The 20,911-nt window shown below is 50.9% G+C and overlaps 1 protein-coding gene across 2 annotated transcripts in view; it reads right to left on the reverse strand.

Moving 5' to 3' along the window:
• SCARB1 (scavenger receptor class B member 1) overlaps window positions 1-20,911 on the reverse strand; it is a 73,516-nt gene that overhangs the window by 4,578 nt on the left and 48,027 nt on the right. Inside the window, exons 6-12 of one of the 2 annotated variants that reach the window (XM_041728518.1) lie at window positions 20,435-20,550; window positions 18,433-18,599; window positions 11,698-11,816; window positions 7,522-7,595; window positions 3,929-3,980; window positions 2,956-3,102; window positions 406-534 (exon numbers count right to left, since the gene is read on the reverse strand). In XM_041728518.1, the coding sequence (XP_041584452.1) occupies window positions 406-534; window positions 2,956-3,102; window positions 3,929-3,980; window positions 7,522-7,595; window positions 11,698-11,816; window positions 18,433-18,599; window positions 20,435-20,550 (804 nt within the window). The remainder of the gene's footprint in view (window positions 1-405; window positions 535-2,955; window positions 3,103-3,928; window positions 3,981-7,521; window positions 7,596-11,697; window positions 11,817-18,432; window positions 18,600-20,434; window positions 20,551-20,911) is intronic. The other variant, XM_041728519.1, reaches the window with a different exon arrangement.

Consider the following 20,911-nt stretch of genomic DNA (forward strand, 5'->3'; position numbering starts at 1 on the left):
AGGATTCCTGGGCTCCATCCATGATTCTATTCCAGAGGCTCCAGAAGGATGCCCAGGGCTCTGCACTTTGAGCCAACTTTCTCAGAGGCGTCTAGGGCACCAGAGGTTTGAGAAGCAGCTGGTTGGAACCTTGACCCTACCTTCCTAAGACAACTGTGCAAATGAGACAGCAGCCCACCGAGTGCTATCGCCTTCCACCTCCTACCAGGCCTGGGACCACAAAACAGCCATTGGCTCAGAACACAAAAATATGTAAGTACGAATTTGCAGTCTATAGACACTCCAGATGAAGTTTAGGCTGAAGAAATGTGTGAGATCCAAAGTGTTTCAAGCCACAAGAGTTCTACTTGCTACAGGAAGGGGAGTGGGGGGGGGGGGGGGCGCGAGGCGTTACCTGGTACCCACCTACAGTCTTGCTTCTTGTAGCACAGTGCCCTTGGGAGCTGGTGTCATCAGGGATTCAGAATAGGCCTGAATGGCCTCCTTATCCTTTGAGCCCTTTTTACTACTACTCCAAAATAAATAGCATTTCTCCTAGAAGATAACCAAGCTAATTTATAATTGACGCCGCAGCCAAACACAAAAGGTTGACATGGTTCTTCAATTTTTGGAAAGCAAAGAGCAGGGTGTTAAGCCCAACTGTGAATGAATGGGGATGCTGAGACCTGGGGGATGGGTGCCCTTCACTAGGGGAAGAAATGCCTTCAGAAAACGTGCTGGGGGCAGCCCGGTGGCTCAGCGGTTAGCGCCGCCTTCAGCCCAAAGAGTGATCCTGGAGACCCGGGATCGGGCTCCCTGCATGGAGCCTGCTTCTCCCTCTGCCTGTATCCCTGCCTCTCTCTCTCTGTCTCTCATGAATAAATAAAATCTTTAAAAAAACAAAAACAAAAACAAAAAAACGTGCTCGGTCCAACAGACAAGCTACGCAGGAAAGGGTTTACCCACCTGCACACCTAGGTGTGGCTCAGGACACAAGGTGGGGAGACGGGCCATAGTGGGCAGGGCGCCCTGGTGAAGAACCAGTGGGCTGAGCTGGTTCTTTGTTTTAAATGGGCCAGGAACAGAATTTTCTGTTAAAGAGGCTTGCTACTTGAAAGGAATGACTTAAAAAGAAAAATCTGCGTGAAATGAAAATATGTTGAGTTCATCAGCATACAAATTTTTTTCTTTTAATAGGGACAAATAACATAAAAATAAGTGAGGCCTGACCCCCCGTTAAGCTTCCGAACAACAACAACATAAAAAGTCATGGAATAAATTTCCATTCTGTGGCCTCCAGTGCCACCCATGGGGAGGGAGTCTCAGTGGCATCCTCAGGGAGTCTGGGGGCCACACGCTCACCTGGGGTCAGGCCTGGGGGGAAGGGGCCCTATAGCCAGCAATTTCACATAGGTTTCCTCACTCTCCTTCCCCATCCCACTCCTGATGGAGACTCAGGAGAGAGGAAACAGAAGATGGAGGCTGGGCCGGCCCCTCACCAGCCAGTCCCCAGGACCCCCGCCTGTGGCAATGCATCTTCACTAGTGGAAACACCCAAGGAGGGATCCACAGGCTGGGAGCCTTGGCTTTTAGTCCCTCCGCCCTCCCAACATACATCAGCCTGAGAACCACAGGGTTCCCTGCAGTGCCAGCCCTCCTCAGCCCGGCCATCCGGGCCCCTAGCGGGCTGCTCACACCCACCGGTCAGCAGGAGCTCAAGCAGCAGAGCGATGGTGTGGTGAGAGCGCGTGGGCCCCCGCACCCTCGCACCAGGGCAAACCTTCCCCACCAGAGGACGGGGAATTTGGAAGGCAAGTCGGGTAAAGGGTCGGAAACCCAAACTTCCCTGAACCCCGGGAAGGTTTGTCATGACCCCAGCAAGCAAGCAAGCATGCAAGCTGCCCCCGAGAAAGAGAAGAAGTCAGAAGAGCTGTTTGCCAAAGCTGAAGCAAGAAATCAGGCGCCATGGGGGCCTAAGGGCCCTCCCACATGCCTCGCCCACCTCGGCCTTGGGGCCTTTGCACTGGCCATTCCTTCTCTCAGAGCGCTCCTTCTGTGACTGTGCAGAGTGCGTCATCACCGTCCACATCTGAGCTAACTTCTACCTCTCCTCCTGAGAAGCCTTTCCTGACACTCTCTCTAGAGCTGTCCCCAACCCCCTTGAATGCTGCACTGTGCTGTCCAGTCCAGTAGCCACATATGGCTGCTAAGCCTTTAAAATGGGATGAGCCCAAATCAAAACCTGCAGTAGGTATAAAATACACCCTGCATTTCGAAAACTGAACATGAAAAAACAATGTGAAATATTTTTATATTTTTTATATCGATTACATGTTGATGTGGTTGTATTTTGGACCTCTCCAAGTTAAACAAAATATATTATTAAAATTGATTTCTTTTTACTTAACATAGCTATTAGAAAATGTAAATTTAAAATCACACACCCGGCTCACGTATTTCTCCTGGACAGCACTGACCTTGTCTGTCACGTTTTCTGACATCTTTATCATCAGCAAAATTACCTTTCCTGTTTACTCGGTTTGCATGTGTCTCCCTAACTAGAATACCATGCTCCCCCAGAGCAGGGCCCATGTCTGTCTTGTTCACGGCTATCTGCCCCGTCCCTGGCAGAGCCTGGCACCCACAGGTGCTGACGTGATGAACAAACCATTCAAGTATTCAAGTACCAGGTCTCATCACCCGAAGCCCACTGGCAGCCCTTCCCAGGGAGAGTCCCCAGGCCTCCCAGGACCAGCAGAAAAGTGACATTGTGGGATGTGAGAGAGGCAAGCATGCAGTGACAGCTCCCCTGCCCCAGGCAGAGACGTGGGACCACTGCCCAAGGTGGGCTCTAGGCTGGGAGTGTCTGCGGGGACGACTGGAGGGATGCCCAGGGGACCCCATCTGAGCCCCACCTTCCCCCGGCAGGCAAGCAATGGGCCATTCAGCCCTGGCCTCACTCTGGCCACTACCTACTTGGCTCCGCAACTGGTAGATGATGGGGATGAGCAGCAGGATGCAGCCCAGCGCGAGGAGGACGTACTGGGCGTAGTGCAACACATTGGGCATCAACACAAGCTGGGTATAGAAGGTCTTCAGGGGCTTTCCTTCCATTGCCCCGCTCTGGGGATGGAGAACAGCAAACAAATGCATGGGGGCCACACATCCTCGGCCCCCCACCCCTTCCCCATCTCAGGACCACAGGTCTGTGATGGAGCTTGCAAGGGAGTCTCATTTTCCTTGGGGCCACACAATGGGACTACATTTCCCAGACTCCCCTGCAGCTGGGCAAGGCCAAGCGATCATATTCTGGCCAATGGGACTTGGGCCTAGTATGCTACAACTTCGCACCTGGCCCATAGACACCTGCCATGGGATTCTCTCCTGCATGGGTCCCAATTCCTGGATTGGGGTGGGTTCTGAGGATCTTGAAGAGGGCAGGACCACAGGCCAGCAGGAGCATGAGTGTCCCTGAATGACCACATGGAGCAGAGCTCCGCCTCCAAAAACCTGCCCAGACTGTGATGTGAACAGGCTGTTCCTTTGGATGCTAGTTCTGTTTGATTGAAGATGCACTGGCCAGAAGTAACCCCAAAAAGCCAGGAGAAAAAAAAAGTTCAAGTGAAAAGCTGACCCCCTGGAAAGCAACTTCCCTTCTCTCAGGAGAAGTGATCAAGCACATTTTCAAAATTATACTGTGGACCAGGGCTTTACAGTTTTCATGCAGCTTCTGTCTTTCTCACCTATCAACGCAGTGGGATAACTGATAGGAAGTGTTTGGACTTTGTGAAGCTTCTCATGGATTGTTCTACATCCCACATTCCAGCTACCAGCCCACCCCTACCCTCCACAAACAGCCCTTTGCCCCCAAAGCCCACACTGGTTCCTGCCTGGGGTCCCAAACACTGTGCCCAAGGGCACCCAGGCAGGCAACCAGAGGCAGCCTCACCTCTTCAAACCACACCAACGGCAGAACCACGGGCTGGATCTTCCCCGTTTGTCTGGAAATAAGCGAGACAAAGCAAGTAAGAAGTTTTGTCAGGGTGTTTTATGTCAGGCAGCTTTGGTCATGTGATCCTAAGCTCCAGGGTCAGGAGGGATTTGATTTTGTAACAAGTGGATTGGTGCAGGCTTGAGTAATGGGCATTTCCTGGGAGGGAGCAACTTGACAACCTGTAATATCTTTCTGAATTAAAAATTCACATCTCCTATAAGGTGAGGACTGCCAGTGACCTGGCTGAGGTCCCTCTGTTCCTTTTAGAAACAAAACCCCAAATCTGATATTCAGGATGGCAGTGTACCCAGCTAAATAACAATAGGGTTTATGCTCACCTCCTGCTTTCCTTTGGAGAGTCTGGAATCTGGGTCCATGCCAGAACAGAGGCTGCCTACGTGACCAGGCCCCAATAAACACGCTGGGCACTGAGTCTCTAATGGGCTTCCCTGGTAAAAACACTTCACACGTATTGTCACAACTCATTACTGGAGGAATTAAGGGTATCCTGTATGACTCTCCTGGGAGAGGGCTCTGGAGGCTACTGTGTGGCTCATCCAGACTTCGCCCCATGCACCTTTTCCTTTGCTGATTTTGTTGGAATCCTTCCACTGTAATAAATCACAGCCACAGGTAGGACTATGTGCTGAGTCCTATGAGTCTTCCCACTGAGTCATCGAACCTGAGAGTGGTCTTGGAGACCCCTGACAGAACACTTATTAGCTAACTGTGTGACCTTGGGCATGCTCCCCACCCTCTGTCTCCTCTGTAAAGTGGTGATTACAATGGCACTCCTCATGGGGCTCTACTGCTCAAAATACAGTAACATGACCAGACTGGTTAGAGGAACACCCACCATATAGAAAGTGCTCCAGGTTTGTTACTGCTGTCATTGTTAAATCCTAGCAAACAAATGGACGAAAATATTCTGCAGCTGCTTGTGGAGGACGGGAGGCGTGGGTTGGCTTATAGAAGGCATAGCTGGACAGAGGGGAAATGGAATGCAGTAGGGGACAGAACCAAAGTCAACACAAAAGGCCAAAATCTCTCAATCACCACTCTTAAACATCTCTCGGGCCACCTATTACGTAGAGTATTGTGCAGTGAAATGAATTTGCACAGCATTACCTACAGAGGAGACACAGAAAACATTACAGAGGGGCACCTGGGTGGCTCAGTGGGTTAAGCATCTGCCTTCAGCTCAGGTCATGATCTTGGGGTCCTGGGATCCAGCCCCGCATTGGGCTCTCTGCTCAGTGGGGAGTCTGCTTTGCCCTCTGCCTCTGCCCTTCCCCTCAGATTGGGGCTCTTTCTCAAATAAATTTAAAAAATAAAATAAAATAAAAACACTACAGAAATACAATAGAAGGTCCACGTTGGTCTTTTTTTATCCGAGTTTGTAAGAACTGATGTAAATTAAATGCAAATAGCATGCAACTCTGCTGCCTTTATCTTGTGGGCAAACAACACAAAAGTTCCCCAGACAAGCCACAGTTAAACAGCTCAGCTGTGCCTCCGGTCTTTTCCCACACCCGTTGCCACTGGCCCTCGGGGATGGTGGGAATCACTGCTGTTAGACCAGCTCCCTGGAGGCCACTGCTCCAGCCTGAACTAGAGGTCAGACATCTGCATAGCCTCATCCTGAACAGATGCAGACACAGAGGCCCAGAGAGGTCAGGGTAGAGGCCCTGGGGTCACCAACAGGCAGAACTCAGCGGCCCACGTGTACTGCTGGCTTGAGCAGCATTTGTCAAGAAATCCAATTCACGGGGCACCTGGGGGGCTCAGCGGTTGAGCGTCTGCCTTTGGCTCAGGGTGTGATCCTAGGGTCCTGGGATCAAGCCCCACATCGGGCTCCCTGCAGGGAGCCTGCTTTTCCCTCTGCCTCTGTTTCGCTGTCTCTCTCATGAATACATAAAACCTTTTAAAAAAAAATTCCAATTCACTTCCAATAGGTGAAAATTAAGCCCCTGATAAAATTCAGATTTTGAAAAATGCATTTAAAAATGCATCGGATGGGGCGGCAGCGGGCATGAGCTCCCTCATGCAGGCAGGGGCTAGCCCTTGGTGCCCTCCGCACCCAGTCTGCCCAGCTCTTCTCAGTCACCTGCTGCCTCCTGCCCCCATGAAGTGGTGTGGGCCCCAAAGCCCGAGGCTGGGTGGCAGATGCCTGGTGGCGGGGCGTTTGACCACCCACAAATCCTCCACGAGCAAACCCTCTGACAGCCTCACAATGCACAACTTAAAAGCCAGGGTGGGAGCAAAAGAGAGGCGCGTATTCTTTCCAGCTGAAAGGCATTTTACAAAGCTGAAGAGATGCTCACATTCCTGCAGCCCAGAAATTCTTCCTAGGGAAATTTTTTTAATGAAACTATTTCAAATATGCTTTAAAAAAAAAAAAAAAAAGACAAAAACCAGAACCCAGATGCTACCATAACGACTAAGTCCGTGCACCGTCTCGCCCAGCTCCATCACAACACCACGCTCTGACAAGAGCTGACGAGGACACGGAGGTTGGAGCGCTCCCACACTGCTGGCGGGAAGGTCAACGAGGCAGCTGCTGTACACAACAGCCCAGCAGCCCCTCCAACGCCTAAACGTGCAGTTCCTCTCTGATGCAGCAATTTTGCTCCAAGGCATCTACCCAAAAGAAATGAAAGCACGCATCCCCACAGAAATAAATGAATAAATGAAATGAATGAATAAATGAAACATGCCCACTGCAGACAATGGAATAAGATTTGGCCATAAAAAGGAAGAAGCTGCTACAACGTGGACGAGCCTTGCAAGCATGATGCCGAGTGAGAAGCTGGACACAGAAGGCCACATACTATATGATCCTCTTTATAGGAAGTGTCCAGAACAGGCAAATCCATAGACAGAAAGTAGACAAGGGGTTGCCAGGGGCTGGGGGAAAGGGAAGGGGAATGGCTGCTAACGGGGACAGGTGTCTTTGGGGGTGATGGAAACGTTCTAAACTTGACAGAGCAATGGCTGCACGACTCTGAATATGCTACAAATCACTGAAGTGTACCTTTTTTTCCCCTTTTTTTATATTTGACTTAAATTCAAATTACCAACATATATAGTATAGCCCCCACTGTTCATCTCATCATGTATCCTCCTTAGTGCCCATCACCCTGAAATGTACCTTTTCAAAGGGTGCTTTATGGTATGTGAATACATCTCCATAAGCTCGCTATCCAAAACAAACAACGACAAAAAGAAAATCAAGGCTTAAAAAAATGTCTTCTATAAAGTGAAGAGTCACACTTTAAAATGCTATTTGGTATATTTCCATGTTCAAATACTTGCTTTGCCAGGATTGTGTTTTGTTTTTTTTTTTTTTCCCAATTTTCTGTTGAATGGGAAACCACTTGGATGAAAGGGTCTGGTGAATTTGGGAGACAGATGTTAAGAGAGAAAACCAGGATTTCAGGGCAGGGAGCAGACTCCACATGCAGGAGGACCATCTCCCTCCCCATGAGCTTGTCCCTCGGGAGACCCCCCTCCCTGGGATCCCGGCCCCGGCCCCCTCGGTCACTTACCCGATGCCTTTAATGGCCTTGATATACAGGCTCAGCTGCAGTTTCACGGAGCAGTTCATGGGGATCCCAGTGACCTGTGGCGGCAAGCACAGAGAGGGGCCTGGGCTTGCTTGGAGCACCGGCGACACTCCAGACACCTGTCCCTGGTCCAGACTGGGTACAGGGAACTTCCCCCCACCTCCCCATCCCACCCCCTGACTCCAAGCCCTTCCAGGCAAACACACACTTCCCTCTTCCGTGCACGGGCTTCCCCAGGTGTAGAATGTCATTTCTGCACTCACCCTCCTCCCCCCGGTCCATCAGCCAAGCTAAACAAAATAGTTTGCATGTGGAAAAAGTCACTCTCCTCCGGATTCACGCAACTTTTCAACTTTTCCTGTCTCAAACCTCATGTATTGGTCCTTCATGTCTAATTTTATGGTTGCCTTTTGCTTTTTTCTCAAGAACTTTTTAATTTCCAAGTTCGAGGCAGTGACAACAAACTTCCTTTGTGGCAGAAACCTACTTTTTTTTTTTTTTGGATAATTTTTTTGCATATAAAAATAGCAGGAGAGGTGACACACACATATAACCAAGCTCAGAGGGGTGGCTCCCGAAGCAGGAAGGAACCAAGGTTTGAGGTCAGGGAGGCCACAGCTGCTGCTTCTCCACGGAGGCCCGTTTCCTCATCCTCATTAGCAAAAGGAGCTAATTGCCCCCACCAGCTCCCAGAATTTCTGCACGGCAAAATAAGGTATGCCAGACTCAGAACCGTAAATGCTTGTTCGATGACCACGTACGTGGGTGGGAAAGGATGTTATCTTCCTTGATAAGCAGGCCTCGTGGGCCTGGGTGGCACAGAGGGATGGGGCAAAGGCCGTGCTCCTCGGACGGGGGGAGAGCTTGAACCCAAGAACCTGGAGGGATGGGGAGTAAGTCCGTCCTGTGTGGTAACGTGTTAGCATAGCAAGCCCAAGACTGCACTCCTGGAGAAGCCTGTTGGCCAGGCTGGCCAGTGGCTGGCTTGACTTTGGGAGGGCCCCCCCCCCCGGTTCCCTAACTGATAAGGGGGGGCTCACTGCGCCTGGATTGTTTGTACACACAGCATGATTTATGCTGGCCATCAGCTTTTCCGTGGGTAGTCTGGAAGTTTGGTAGGTACCAGGCAGTGGGAGCCAGTGTGAGCAGCCCCCAGTAAACACCCTGGGCACTGAGTCAGTAATGGTCTCCCCTGGGAGGTGACACAGCTCACTGCTGGGGGCATTAAGTGTGTCCTGTGTGCCCTCCATGGGAGAGGGCCCTGTACCTGGTTTGGTTGCCTCCACCCCTTGGTTTCACCCCATGTGCCTTTTCCCTTTGCTTTGTGCTTTGTGTCTTTTCCCTGAAATAAATTACAGCTATTATTTCTACTATATGCTGAGCCCTGGGAGTCCTCCTAGCAAATCATCAAATTTGAGGGTGGTCTTAGAGACCCTGACATAACCCGCCCCCCCCCAACCCTGCTTTCTAGAACAGACTTTATATTCGGAGGTCCCCCCCCCTTCCCCGGGCCACTTCCTTCCCCAGGAAATTTGTTTCCTTCTCTCCTTGGCCCCTGCTCCTCCAAATGCTGAGGGGCCCCTTCTTAGGGGGCAAAACCCCACCCACTCCCAGCACTTTACAGAACCAAGACATGGGACCATGAACACACTCCCTTTACCATACCCTTCCTGGATGCAGGAGCAGAAAAGCAGCCACCAGGAAAGCAATTCCAACAGGTATTCTGTTTTCCAGGCTAACGCTGCTCAGGCAGCAAACTGGTCCCATGCCCTTCCTCCCCCAAAATCAACAACCAAAAATCAAAAGGCCATTTCCTTTCCCTGTGTGCCTCCAGCAGACCCAAAACCAAAGAATAACCCAGTTTATACTATGGCTGCAACAGAACACCTACTGGCATCTGTCTGGTTCCCCAATCTTAGCCACCTGTTCCCCAACATGGGGGGGAGAAGCGAAAGACATGCACTAGAATAAAAGTCATGGGTGAGAATCCAGTCATGTTCTTGCTGGATTCCCCAGAAACTGGCAGAGAGAGGGAGGGGGCAGTAAAATAAAGGAACCAGGGACACCTGGGCAGCTCATCGGTTAAGCATTCGACTTAATTTCAGGCCAATGATCTCAGTCAGGGTAGTGAGATTGAGCCCCGCGTAGGGCTCCACACTCAGCAGGGAGTCTGCTGGAGACTCTTTCCTCTGCCCCTCCCCCACCTCACACCGGTGCACACTCACTCTCTCTCAAATAAATAAATCTTTAAAAAAATCAATTAATTAAATAAATCAACTAAAAGAGCAACAGGTGAACAGTCAACGTAGCTTTATAACAAAAAACTTAAAAACCGGTTAAAATGTTAAGACAACATGGAAAAGCCTTAACATTTCTAGCAATAACAAATGAACTTAATTTGGAACACAGAACACAGTCGTATTAATTGCTATCAATTTAATTAATATCAATCTCATTAAAATTAACTAGATATTAGCAGAGGACATGAGGTGGGGACATCAGATTTTAGCTTTGAATTGTTTGAATTGTCTGAATTCAGCTTTGTCCCTCACTTACTCTGTCATTTTATAAACCCATACCCACTGAGATACTAGTGCCTCTGTGCTAACGGCTGGAATCCAGGCAATGAACAAGACAGAATGGACCTTTCCTCTGTGGAGCCAAAAATCTCATTTACAAGTTGTATCACGTGACCTATCTGGACCACAGCTTCCCCATCTGCACAACAGGAGTAGCAGTGCTCACCCCTTCCTAAATAATTGTGAATATTTACAGAGTTACTGTGTGTGAAAATTTCTACCTCGTGTCAGCACCATGAGTATGCGAGCAATATTTGCTGGATGTGAAGTGTGTGTGGTCACAATTGACTTAACTAGTCTGGATTTTAGTGAAAAGAGAGAGAGGGAGAGCGTGGAGTTGCAGGGGCCGGTGGGTCGAGTCAGGAGCCCAGAAGATCTGAGTCCACAGAGGAACAACATGGAACAGTATCCAGCAGAAGAGCTCAGCAAAAGCCTGTGTGGCCACTCACAAAACAGAAAACCATAGGACTGGCGGACGCCTGTGTGGCTCAGCAGTTTAGAGCCTGCCTTCAGCTCAGGGGGTGATCCTGGAGTCCCAGGATCGAATCCCATATCGGGCTCCCTGCATGGAGCCTGCTTCTCCCTCTGCCTATGCCTCTGCCTCCCTCTCTGTGTCTCGAAAGAAAGAAAGAAAGAAAGAAAGAAAGAAAGAAAGAAAGAGAAAGAAAGAAAGAAAGAAAGAAAGAAAGAAAGAAAGAAAGAAAGAAAGAAAAGAAGAAAAGAAAAGAAAGAAAAGAAAGGAAAGGAAAGGAAAAGAAAGAAAAGAAAAGAAAAGAAAAGAAGAAAAGAAAAGAAAAGAAAAGAAAAGAAAAGAAAAGAAAAGAAAAGAAAAGAAAAGAAAAGAAAACCATAGGAATGGGATGCCTGGGTGGCTCAGTGGTTGAGCATTTGCCTTCAGCTCAGGTTGTGATCCCAGGGTCCTGGGATCAAGTCCTGCATCAGGCTCCCTGCAGGGACCCTGCTTCTCCCTCTGCCACAGTGTGTCTCTGCCCCTCTCTCTGCCCCTCTTATGAATAAATAAAATCTTGAAAAGAAACCCATAGGATTTTTTAATCAACAGCAAAAGCCAGTAACTCTAAATGGGCACATTTTACAGTGACAGAGATACTAAGAGGTAAGACACCCAGGTACAGGTAGGCCCACAGGAGGGCCACATGTAGGGGTCTGCTACCTGCTTGGTCCCCACCTGTAGACAGAATGTCACAGAGGACAAATTCCCCAGAACCCAATTTATCTGCAAGTTATTCCAGGCTCTTGTCGGGACCTATATCTTTATGATATGTTGGCACAGCCAGAGGGCTCCTCTCACTAATTTGCAGACTGATAATTCTAATTAATTTACTGTCTTATGGTCCTTTTATAAAGACAATTACCTGTACAGAGATAATGAACCCCTTGAACTATGGAGTCAGGGCAAAGTAGGGACCTCTAATGGCTTGATATTCTAGTAGCGATCAATTCCAAGGAAAGCCAGGCTTCCCATCACCCCCACCCTAGAAGAGCTCAGTGCCTGGGGTCCAAGGAGGTACCAATCAGAAATCACCCACTACCCTCCACAGGTTGACAAGCAGGGGCTCACCGGGTGGATGTCCAGGAATAAGGAATGCTCCTCTTGGTTGGGGTGGAGGCCAAGCACTGCCTCTGCCAGCATCGGGTCAGCATTGTAGAAGTGAGGGTGGGAGAGAAACAAGGGCGCATCTAGAAGGCAGAGGGGAGGGGGGGAGGGGCTGTCAGACAAGGGAGAGCCTTGGCACATCCAGAGGCCTGCCTTGTGCCAGGCCCTGGAGATGCACAGGGAGTTAAAGAGGACCACCGCCTGCAGAGCATCCAGATGATGGCAAGATGCAAACAACAATACCTAGACAGAGAGGATTCCTTCAGCCAGTCTGTAAATGTCTACCAAGGGCCCGAGAGATGCCCCCCATGCGGAATGGACAAGCTCTGTACCACAGAGGAGCTGCTGATTCGGGTGGGGGAGATCACAGGAAAGAAGGGAGGATGGTGAAAATATGCCAGGCAGGGAAGGCCACAGAACAACATTTCAGGTGGAAAGTTTGGCAGAAGCAAAGGCAGGGAGATGGGAAAATGCACAGGGCACGTGGAGCAGACAGTACATGGAGGCGAATTATGGGAGATGAGGACAGAAAGGTAAGTTGAGGCCAGATCCGAACTTGGGTGGGGGAGGGGCGTCTTGATGGCCAAGCCAAGCAGCCTGGACTGTCTTCTGCAGGCAATGCGGCAGCCGCCAGAGGTGCGGAGGTGTGAATGCCTGCAGCCAGGTCTCCCTATCATCCACGGGAAGGGAGAAGACACACCTGCTTTGCTCCTTCTCTCCCAGCAGCCGGTCTACTGGATGGACGCAAGTGTGAATAAGGACTGACTCAGGCCCTTCTGTGTGAGCAATTCACACCCAGAAACGTGAAGCCAAACCTCTCCATCAACTGATCGTACAAGGCAAACGCCAGCGCATCCTCGTGTGCTCAGGATAACATCTAACAGGCCTGATGGACAATGAGTTAACGAGGAAAAGAATGAGCCTCTCCCAGAAAACCCAAGAGGATCCAGAACAGATAAATCCTAGAGACAGAACACCACACATTGTGCTGGCCAGGGACTAGGGGATGGGAGATGGGGAGTGACTGCTAAAGGGTATGGGGTCTCCTTCTGGGAGGATAAGAATGTTCTGGTACTAGCCAGAGACAGTGGATGCACAATCTTGTAAATGTACTAAACGCCACTGAACTGTACATAATTTAAAAATGGTTAATTTTATGTTATATGAACTTCACCTCAATATAAAAAAAAGGAAAAAACAACAATAAAACTCACAAGGTCTCCTCTGTAAAACCAACAGCACGTCCACCACCTAGCAGGTGACCGCCATTTGTGTTATGTGTATCTGGCAGCCTCAAATATCTAGATTCCTTCCACTTAGCAAGGCCAACCATCAGTTTGAAATAAAAGCTGGCATTTCACTGCTGCCTGATTTTATCTTTCCCGGGATACTTTTACATTCGTTGCCTTCGTGTTTCTCAACATTGATTCATTCAGCCAAGTACCTCTTCAATTTTGCCATATCTGGGTCCCCCTGCACGATTATATAATGTGCGTCTCTGACCCAAATGCCATTATTTAAATAGCTATATTTTAAGGCAGGACTTTCTATCTGAGCCATAACTGACAAACACTTGCCACGATAAGACAGTAAATATAGGAAGAAATACAACAGAAACCATGAAGGTTGCACATTCTAACTAGATACCGTTGCCCGCATGGGGGCTTTGAGCCTGAGACCTGCTCTTTTCGATTCAAAGGAAAGACAGGGAGCACCAGGCTCGCTCAGTCGATGGAGCTTGTGACTCTTGATCTTGGAGCTGCAGGTTCAAGCCCCATGCTGGATGTAGAGATTACTTAAAAATCAAAATCAATGCTGAGCTTGGGTGGCTCAGTCAGTGAAGCATCTGCCTTCGGTTCAGGTCATGATCCCAGGTCTTGGGATTGAGCTCTGTTTCAGACTCCATGCTCAGCAGGGAGCCTGCCTTCTCTCTCCCTCTGCCTCTCCCCCTGTTTATGGACACTCTCTCACTCTGCTCTCTTTCTCTCAAATAAATAAAATCTTTTAAAAATAATTTTTAAAAATGTTTTTAAATAAAATCTTTTGGGATCCCTGGGTGGCGCAGTGGTTTGGCGCTTGCCTTTGGCCCAGGGCGCGATCCTGGAGACCTGGGATCGAATCCCACATCAGGCTCCCGGTGCATGGAGCCTGCTTCTCCCTCTGCCTATGTCTCTCTCTCTCTCTGTGACTATCATAAATAAATAAAAATTAAAAAAAAAAAATTAAATAAAATCTTTTGGGATCCCTGGGTGGCGCAGCGGTTTGGCGCCTGCCTTTGGCCCAGGGCACGATCCTGGAGACCCAGGATCGAGTCCCACATCGGGCTCCCGGTGCATGGAGCCTGCTTCTCCCTCTGCCTGTGTCTCTGCCTCTCTCTCTCTGTGACTATCATAAATAAATAAAAAAAATTAAAAATAAATAAAAATAAAATCTTTTAAAAATAGTAAAAAATTTAAAAAAATAAAAATCTTTTAAAAAGAAAGATAGGTGCTAGAAAGGCCTCTTACACCAACAGCGACTCTCTCACTAACCCTCTCTCCCAAATCAGTTAATGTTATTTTAAGCCATCTCCTCGGAGCCTCGAAGCTGCCTTGAGTACCCCAGGTATAACGCCCTATCATTTGGAAACCCTCCTTCCTTACCCGCCCATCTCTGCTGTGAAAAGAGACCACCAGAGCGAACACGAGGAGCCCCGTGTTTACAGATGGCAACACCGAGACCGTCTAAGGGCAGCGGTCACCACACCAGGCCCTTGAAGGCGGTAAATCTCAAAGGAGGCCGGAGGCACCTGACATGGGTCAGACCAACGTCCATGACCCAACTCTTGCTTCAGACAGTAAGCAGGCTTGTTCTTTTAACAGCAAGCCAGGCTCCCCATCTTCCCAGCAAGCATGCACCTGTGCATTCCTTTATTTTTATTTTATTTTATTTTTTTTTAAAGATTTTATTTATTTATTCATGACAGAGAGAGAGAGAGAGAGACAGAGACACAGGCAGAGGGAGGAGCAGGCTCCATGCAGGGAGTCTGACATGGGACTTGATCCTGGGTCCCCAGGATCACATCCTGGGCTGAAGGCAGGCGCTTAAACCGCTGAGCCACCCAGGCTGCCCCTGCATTCCTTTATATTTTATTTCCAAACGGCACGGGGATTAAGTGGCCATTAATTTATAGCTTTATGGCTCGCCCAGCCAGACCTCATTGCCCAGGGTCACCACAGATTACGACGAAGAGGTCTGATGAACAGGTCTGAGGGCCTCGAGCAGCACAGAAGTTTGAGGAGTGAGAGTCCTCCAGGTCCAAGAAATGTTCAAGGCCCTAAAAGGGAAATGTTTGGTATTTCTTATCTTTAGAAAAAAGGTTAGAGAAACGCAGACAGAAGTGTGCCGAAAGACACGGGCAGGAAGTTCCCAGCAGCACTGGGCTAATGGTCAGAAGGCAGCAGCCCCGATGCCCGTGAATGGCTGAGCGGGTAAGGACACGATGGTGCGTTCCCTCGGTGGCACATCATCCAATGAGGAAGAGGGTGCCCACAACACCCAATGCGGACGGACCCCACCAACACAATAATGGGTGGAAGAGGCCAGAAAGAGAGACAAACGCAGCGTTCACCGTATGATCCTGTTCACCTAAAGACCAGAGGCAAGCAAAGCTGTGCTGCTGGACGTCGTGCCAGTGCTGGGAAGGGGCCCGGGGGCTGCTGGGGGGCCACTCCTGTTCTGCTTCACGATCCGAGTGCTAGTTACAGCAGCGTGTGCGTTTTGTGGAATTTCAACCTGCACACATCCTTTGGGCAACCCTCTGCATCCATGTTTATTTCAACATTAAAAAAAGAATATTTTATTTACATAGTTTAAAATTCCTTTGCATTTCTAGGGGTGCCTGAGTGGCTCAGTCAGGTGGACATCTGACTCTAGACTTCCGCTCAGGTCGTGATCTCACGGTTGTGGGATCGAGCCTCACATCAGGCTTGGTGCTCAGCAGAGAATCTGTTTGTAGCACTCTCTCCTTCCCCCCTGTCCCTCCCCACCCCTGCTCCCTCTAAAATAAATATATAGATCTTTAAAAAACAAATAAATAAATAAAAAATAAAATTCCCTTGCACTTCTGAGGTTATTCTGGCAGATGTGCTAAGATGGGGCAGTGCAGACCTCGTCCCTAGCCCTCTGATGTGGATGGACCTATATAGCCCATGCCTGCCTGGCACCCACCCTTTCTCCTGGAACCCACATCCCAGCTCTGGAACCCACTGTCCCCTCCCACGCTATGCCAGGGCTGGTCCCACCCATGGAGTCAGGGGCTGAGTGTGTGACTTGGTAATTGGCTCATAGCTGGCCATGGGACTCGACCCCAGGACCCCAGGATCACAACCCAACCCAAAGGCAGACGCTCAACCACTGAGCCACCCAGGCATCCCTACTCTGGGATCTTTAATCACACAAGCCATGAAGTGCTCCTAACGGCTTAGGCTGCTGCGGCTGTCACCTGCCACAGCAGCGGTAGCACACAGCCCAGTGGGTCTCTGTCACCCCATCCCACAAGCAGAAATTCCCACAGACACCAGGAAGGGAAGCATGAAACAGAGGGTGAGGCCAGAGAGGTCACACAAGGCCATGACAGAGAGGGCACCTTCAGACCCCAGCTCCAAACCCTTCACCTTACAGAGCACCCCATTCTGCTTGAACATTGGGAGTCATCCAACCGGACAACCCTGTGGCCAACTACCCTTCTCAAACCCCCATCTCCAGTGGGACATGTGGCTTCAGCCGGACAGGCCCCTGGAAGGCAAGACCCAGTCAAATGAGGAGTGGCTTCTTATCCTACCAACCGTGGGAACTCGGGCATGTCCCAGTCCTGAGCCTCAGTTTTCTAAGTGCAGGATAAACCCCACACACACCCATACACTCAAATACTACCTACTGGTCACAATTCTAGAAGCTAAGGACAAAGCCCTGCCAGCAGCATTTACAGTCTGGTGGAGGACCCAGGCAATAAATAAGTAAAACAAAATACACAGTGATTTCAGGGAGTGATGGGCAGCAAGAACACACCAGAGGCTGAAATGACAGAGAGCAGCTTGCAGGGATAGGGGGGACAGAGGGGTAAGGAGGGACAACTTTAGTATGGGAAATCACAGCAGGCCTCCTGGAGGAGGTGGCCTCTGAATAGATCAAAAGGAGGGGAGGGAATAATCCACACAAATCCACATGGATATCTGGGGAAAGAACTTTTGAGGCAGGGGGAACAGTTGATGCAAAGGCCCTGAGGTAGGACCAAACTTGATACAGTCTACAAACAGGGAGAAGGCAGGGGGCTGAAGACTAGTTAGTGGGGGGAGTACAGGAAGAAATGATATTCGAGAGGCTGGCACAGGCCAGATCCTGCAGAGCACAGAGGCTACGGTCAGGTCAGGGCTTCACTTTATGTGCGTGGGGGGAGCTGTAAGACATTTGAAGCAAAGCGTTGGCTGGCAATCCGTGTTTTAGAAGGGTCCCTCGGGCTGCTCTCTGGAACAGGTCCCACCGTGGTGAAGATGCCCTCCTTCTGCACTGGCCGTCCCATACAGTCACTAGGCACATACGGGTGGTGATCATTTGAAATGTGGCCAGTGTGACTAAGGCACTGCCTTTTAATTTAATTGCATTCAAACCAATTTCAATTTACAGAGCCGCCCCCCCACCAGGGCCGGTGGTGATGGCACTGGACAGTCTGGGAAACAGTAGGTGTGTAAGGTGACAGCAATGTCACAGAGGGGCTAACGGGAGGCAGAGTAACGGGAGGGAGTAGGGACTCCTTTTGTTTGCAGACAGAGCTGACGGGCTTGCTGATACCCTGGGCAAGGACGAGGGGGAGCACTGGAGGTGACAGCCAGGTGTCCAAATTGAGCAATTGAGGCGGACTTCCAGGGGACTGGCACACAGCTTGAAAATGTGACGCCAGATGACACCGCTGGCATGAGGCCTCACACTCCAGCCCAAACCACACACGGCCCAACGAGATCTTATGGAACAGCCCGACTGGTGGCAGCTTCCTTCCCTCCCCACAGGGAGCGAAGGGCCCCTCCCACGAAGCCACATCCTCGAGGTACATATCCTGGGGCGGCAGGCGGGATGAGGCCTCCCCAGAGCCATCCGTGTCCCTGTGTGCAGAGCCTGTGAACACACCAGGTCCCTGGGCAACGGGGAGCAGCGCAGGGGGAATGTAGGCCGCCGATCAGCTGGCTCTAAAAGCGGATTATCCCCGGGGTAGGGGTGGGGGGGGGGGGTGTGCGATATAGTCTCCAGGGTCTTTAAGCCAGAAGACAGAACCGGAGAGATGGGGCCTCGGACATGGTATCAGAGAGACACGGAGTTGCTGGCGGTGAGGACGGACGCGGGGCCAGGAGCCAGGGAACCCAGACAGCCTCAGAAAGCCCACCACCTGGCCCCCTGCCCCTGCGGAAAGGAACACGGCCTGCTGACACCGGGGCCCTAGGCCTGCGTGGGACCTCGGAACCGTTTAAGATGCTACGTTTATGTTGTTTATGTGGCTCGGCCACTGAGATTGTGGGGATTCATTAGGACAGCAACTAATCTACACGGCCTTTCCTCCTCTTCTCTTCCTTATCTCCGGCCTAATGGGATTATCAGGAGTAGAGGCCAGAGATGTGGCAGCCCCGGAGGAGCCCCGCCCGCGGCCCTCCCGTGGGAGACGGCACGTACTGAACCTGCAGGTGCTGACGTTCTGAATTCCAGACTCCAGGCATGGGCAGAAGCCCTCGTTGGGCGGGTAGACAGAGCCGTTGGCGAATAAGGTGCTGGGGGCCACGAAGCGATAGGTGGGGATGCCTTGGAACGTCCCCGACTCCTTGTAGATAAGTTTCATGGACCTGCAGGGGACAGATTGGGGCGGGGGGGGGGGGTGACCTCGGGAACCGGGCCGCGAGACCCGTCCTTCTGAAGGTAAGCCCAGCCGAGCCACTTCTCCCCGCCGGTGCTGCCAGCCCCCGGGTCCCGCAGCCACCAGCTTTCCCCCCACCCCGGGGAACTGCCAACAGCCTGCTATTTGCTCTCCCCGCCTCCCTGCCCACACTCGTCTGTTCCCCGAGAGCAGGTGGCGCTTTAAAACGAGAACACTTAAAACGGCAAAGGCTTCCCGTCTCATCTATAATAAGATCTGTCATCCTCACCGTGGCTCAACAGATTCTATGAGGTCCAGCCTCTGGCTGCCCTGTATTGTACCCCACGAGCCTCCTGGCGATTGCTCAGACATCCTTCCTCCTGCCCCCGGGCCTTTGCATCTGCTGCCCTATCTGCCCTTCCCTCGATGCTCACACATCAGACTACAGATGTCCACATGGGTGGCGATTCAGCGGCCACCTCCACAGGCTGCAGCAGCACGCCCCCTCATCCTATTAACCCTGCTCTATTCCACTTCTAAGCATGAACAGGGTCTTCAGATTACAACCGTCCTGCCCTCCTGCTGTCCACGGAGACCCTTGGACAGGGCGACACTGGGTGGGATGCACTGAAAGCATAAAACACGTTCCAGATTTCTACAGCTTGATACAAAAAAAAAAAAAAAAAAGGTAAAGCATCTCAGTAACAGTGGACATTGTTTACACACCGAAATGGTAATATTTTGGATACCGTGGGTCAAATAAAACCTATCATTAAAATCAACTTCACCTACTTCTTGTTACTTTTTTTAACATGGCCACTAGAAAATTTAAGAGTATAGACGGACTGACACCGTGTTGTGACTGGACAGCACCGGCCCAGACAAGGGTGCTGGTGATGGAAATGTGGTTGCGCAAGAAGACACCCTTGTTTTTAGAAAACACCCACTAAAGTCTTGAGATGGCCAACGTACTCCCCAAAGGTCTGGGGACAGAGCGCACAGGGCCAAAGAGAACTCCCAAAACTGAGTGAAATGGCATGCTCCTGCCACTCTTCTCTGGGATGAAATTTCCAATTTTAAAAAGTGAACACACACACAGCACAGGCCTTCAGGCTCTCTGACACTGCCCCACGGTGTGTCTGCCTGAGTCCCCCTGCCAGAACATAAGTCCCCCAGGAACAGCAACTGGGCCCATCCTGTCTCTGCCTAATGCAGCAGGTGCCACAGAGGTCTGCTGGGAAGGCAGAGGAGTCCAAGTTCACATCAGTAACTCTCAAGTAAAGGATTTTTCCAGAGTGGCCTGAATGGGGCAGAATGCTAGGCAGTGGCCAGAGGTGGGCCCTAGGGTCCACTGTCTCTTCTCACCTACACTGGGGCCCCTGGAAGCCACTACCCCAAGCAAGCCTCTGAGGCCATAGTCTAGAGCCTGCAGGGGCCATAGGGGAGGCATCTAGATGTCTCAGCATCCAGAGGGACATGAGGGCAGCCAGAGAGAAGCCACAGGGAGCCCATGCTCACCTAATCCCAGCCCTCTACGACCTGATGGTTTCCTGCTGCTGCCACTGCCACCGCCACCGCCACCACCACCACCGCACCAAGCACTGCATGGCCAGCAGCCTCTCTGGGGCCTGCCAAAGCATCACAACCGCTTTGGCTTTTCATGATATAACCTAGGAGAACTCAAGACAGTGCCGAGGGCCGACAAAGAGCCAAACTGCTTCCCAACTGCACGCCAAAAGCCACTCAATTAGGCTGTGAGCGCCCACAAAGCTGATTTCCGCTGCCCGGGAGGCCCAGCAGGCCCCAGAACATTCCAGCAATTACCGGCAGGCCTCAGGGCTGTAGAATTCCAGCGAGGTCTCAGGAGTCATAAACGGCGCCCACATCTGTCCCGAAGTCCCGTTGATCATGTTGCACTGATCAGAATGCCAGAAGTTGACCTGCAGGGAAGCGTTCAGACCTGGCTCTCAGAAATGCCCTCCTGGGTGCTGCACACCCAAAGTGGGGTGGTGACTGCACAGACCGGGGTCCCAGGGTGAACATGACCACTCCGTCCCAGAAGCCAGTTCCCTCAGGGAGACAGGCCAGCAGCGTGGGAGGCGAGAGAGGGCAGGGCACACAGACAGCCAGGAGCATCGACCTCAGCCCCTCGCTAATGTGGAACCCTGAATGTGCTGGGAACTCAGTAACTTCGTCTGTAAAATCACCCCCATCTCCAAGGGGCACTGTGGGCAGCAGAGGTGGCATCCTCACCTCTCAAGGAGGGATCGCTAGACACTTCCTAAAAACAGATAAAGCCGG

This window comes from Vulpes lagopus, chromosome 14 (assembly GCF_018345385.1).
Source record: "Vulpes lagopus strain Blue_001 chromosome 14, ASM1834538v1, whole genome shotgun sequence".
In the NCBI taxonomy this organism is placed as follows: Eukaryota; Metazoa; Chordata; class Mammalia; order Carnivora; family Canidae; genus Vulpes; species Vulpes lagopus.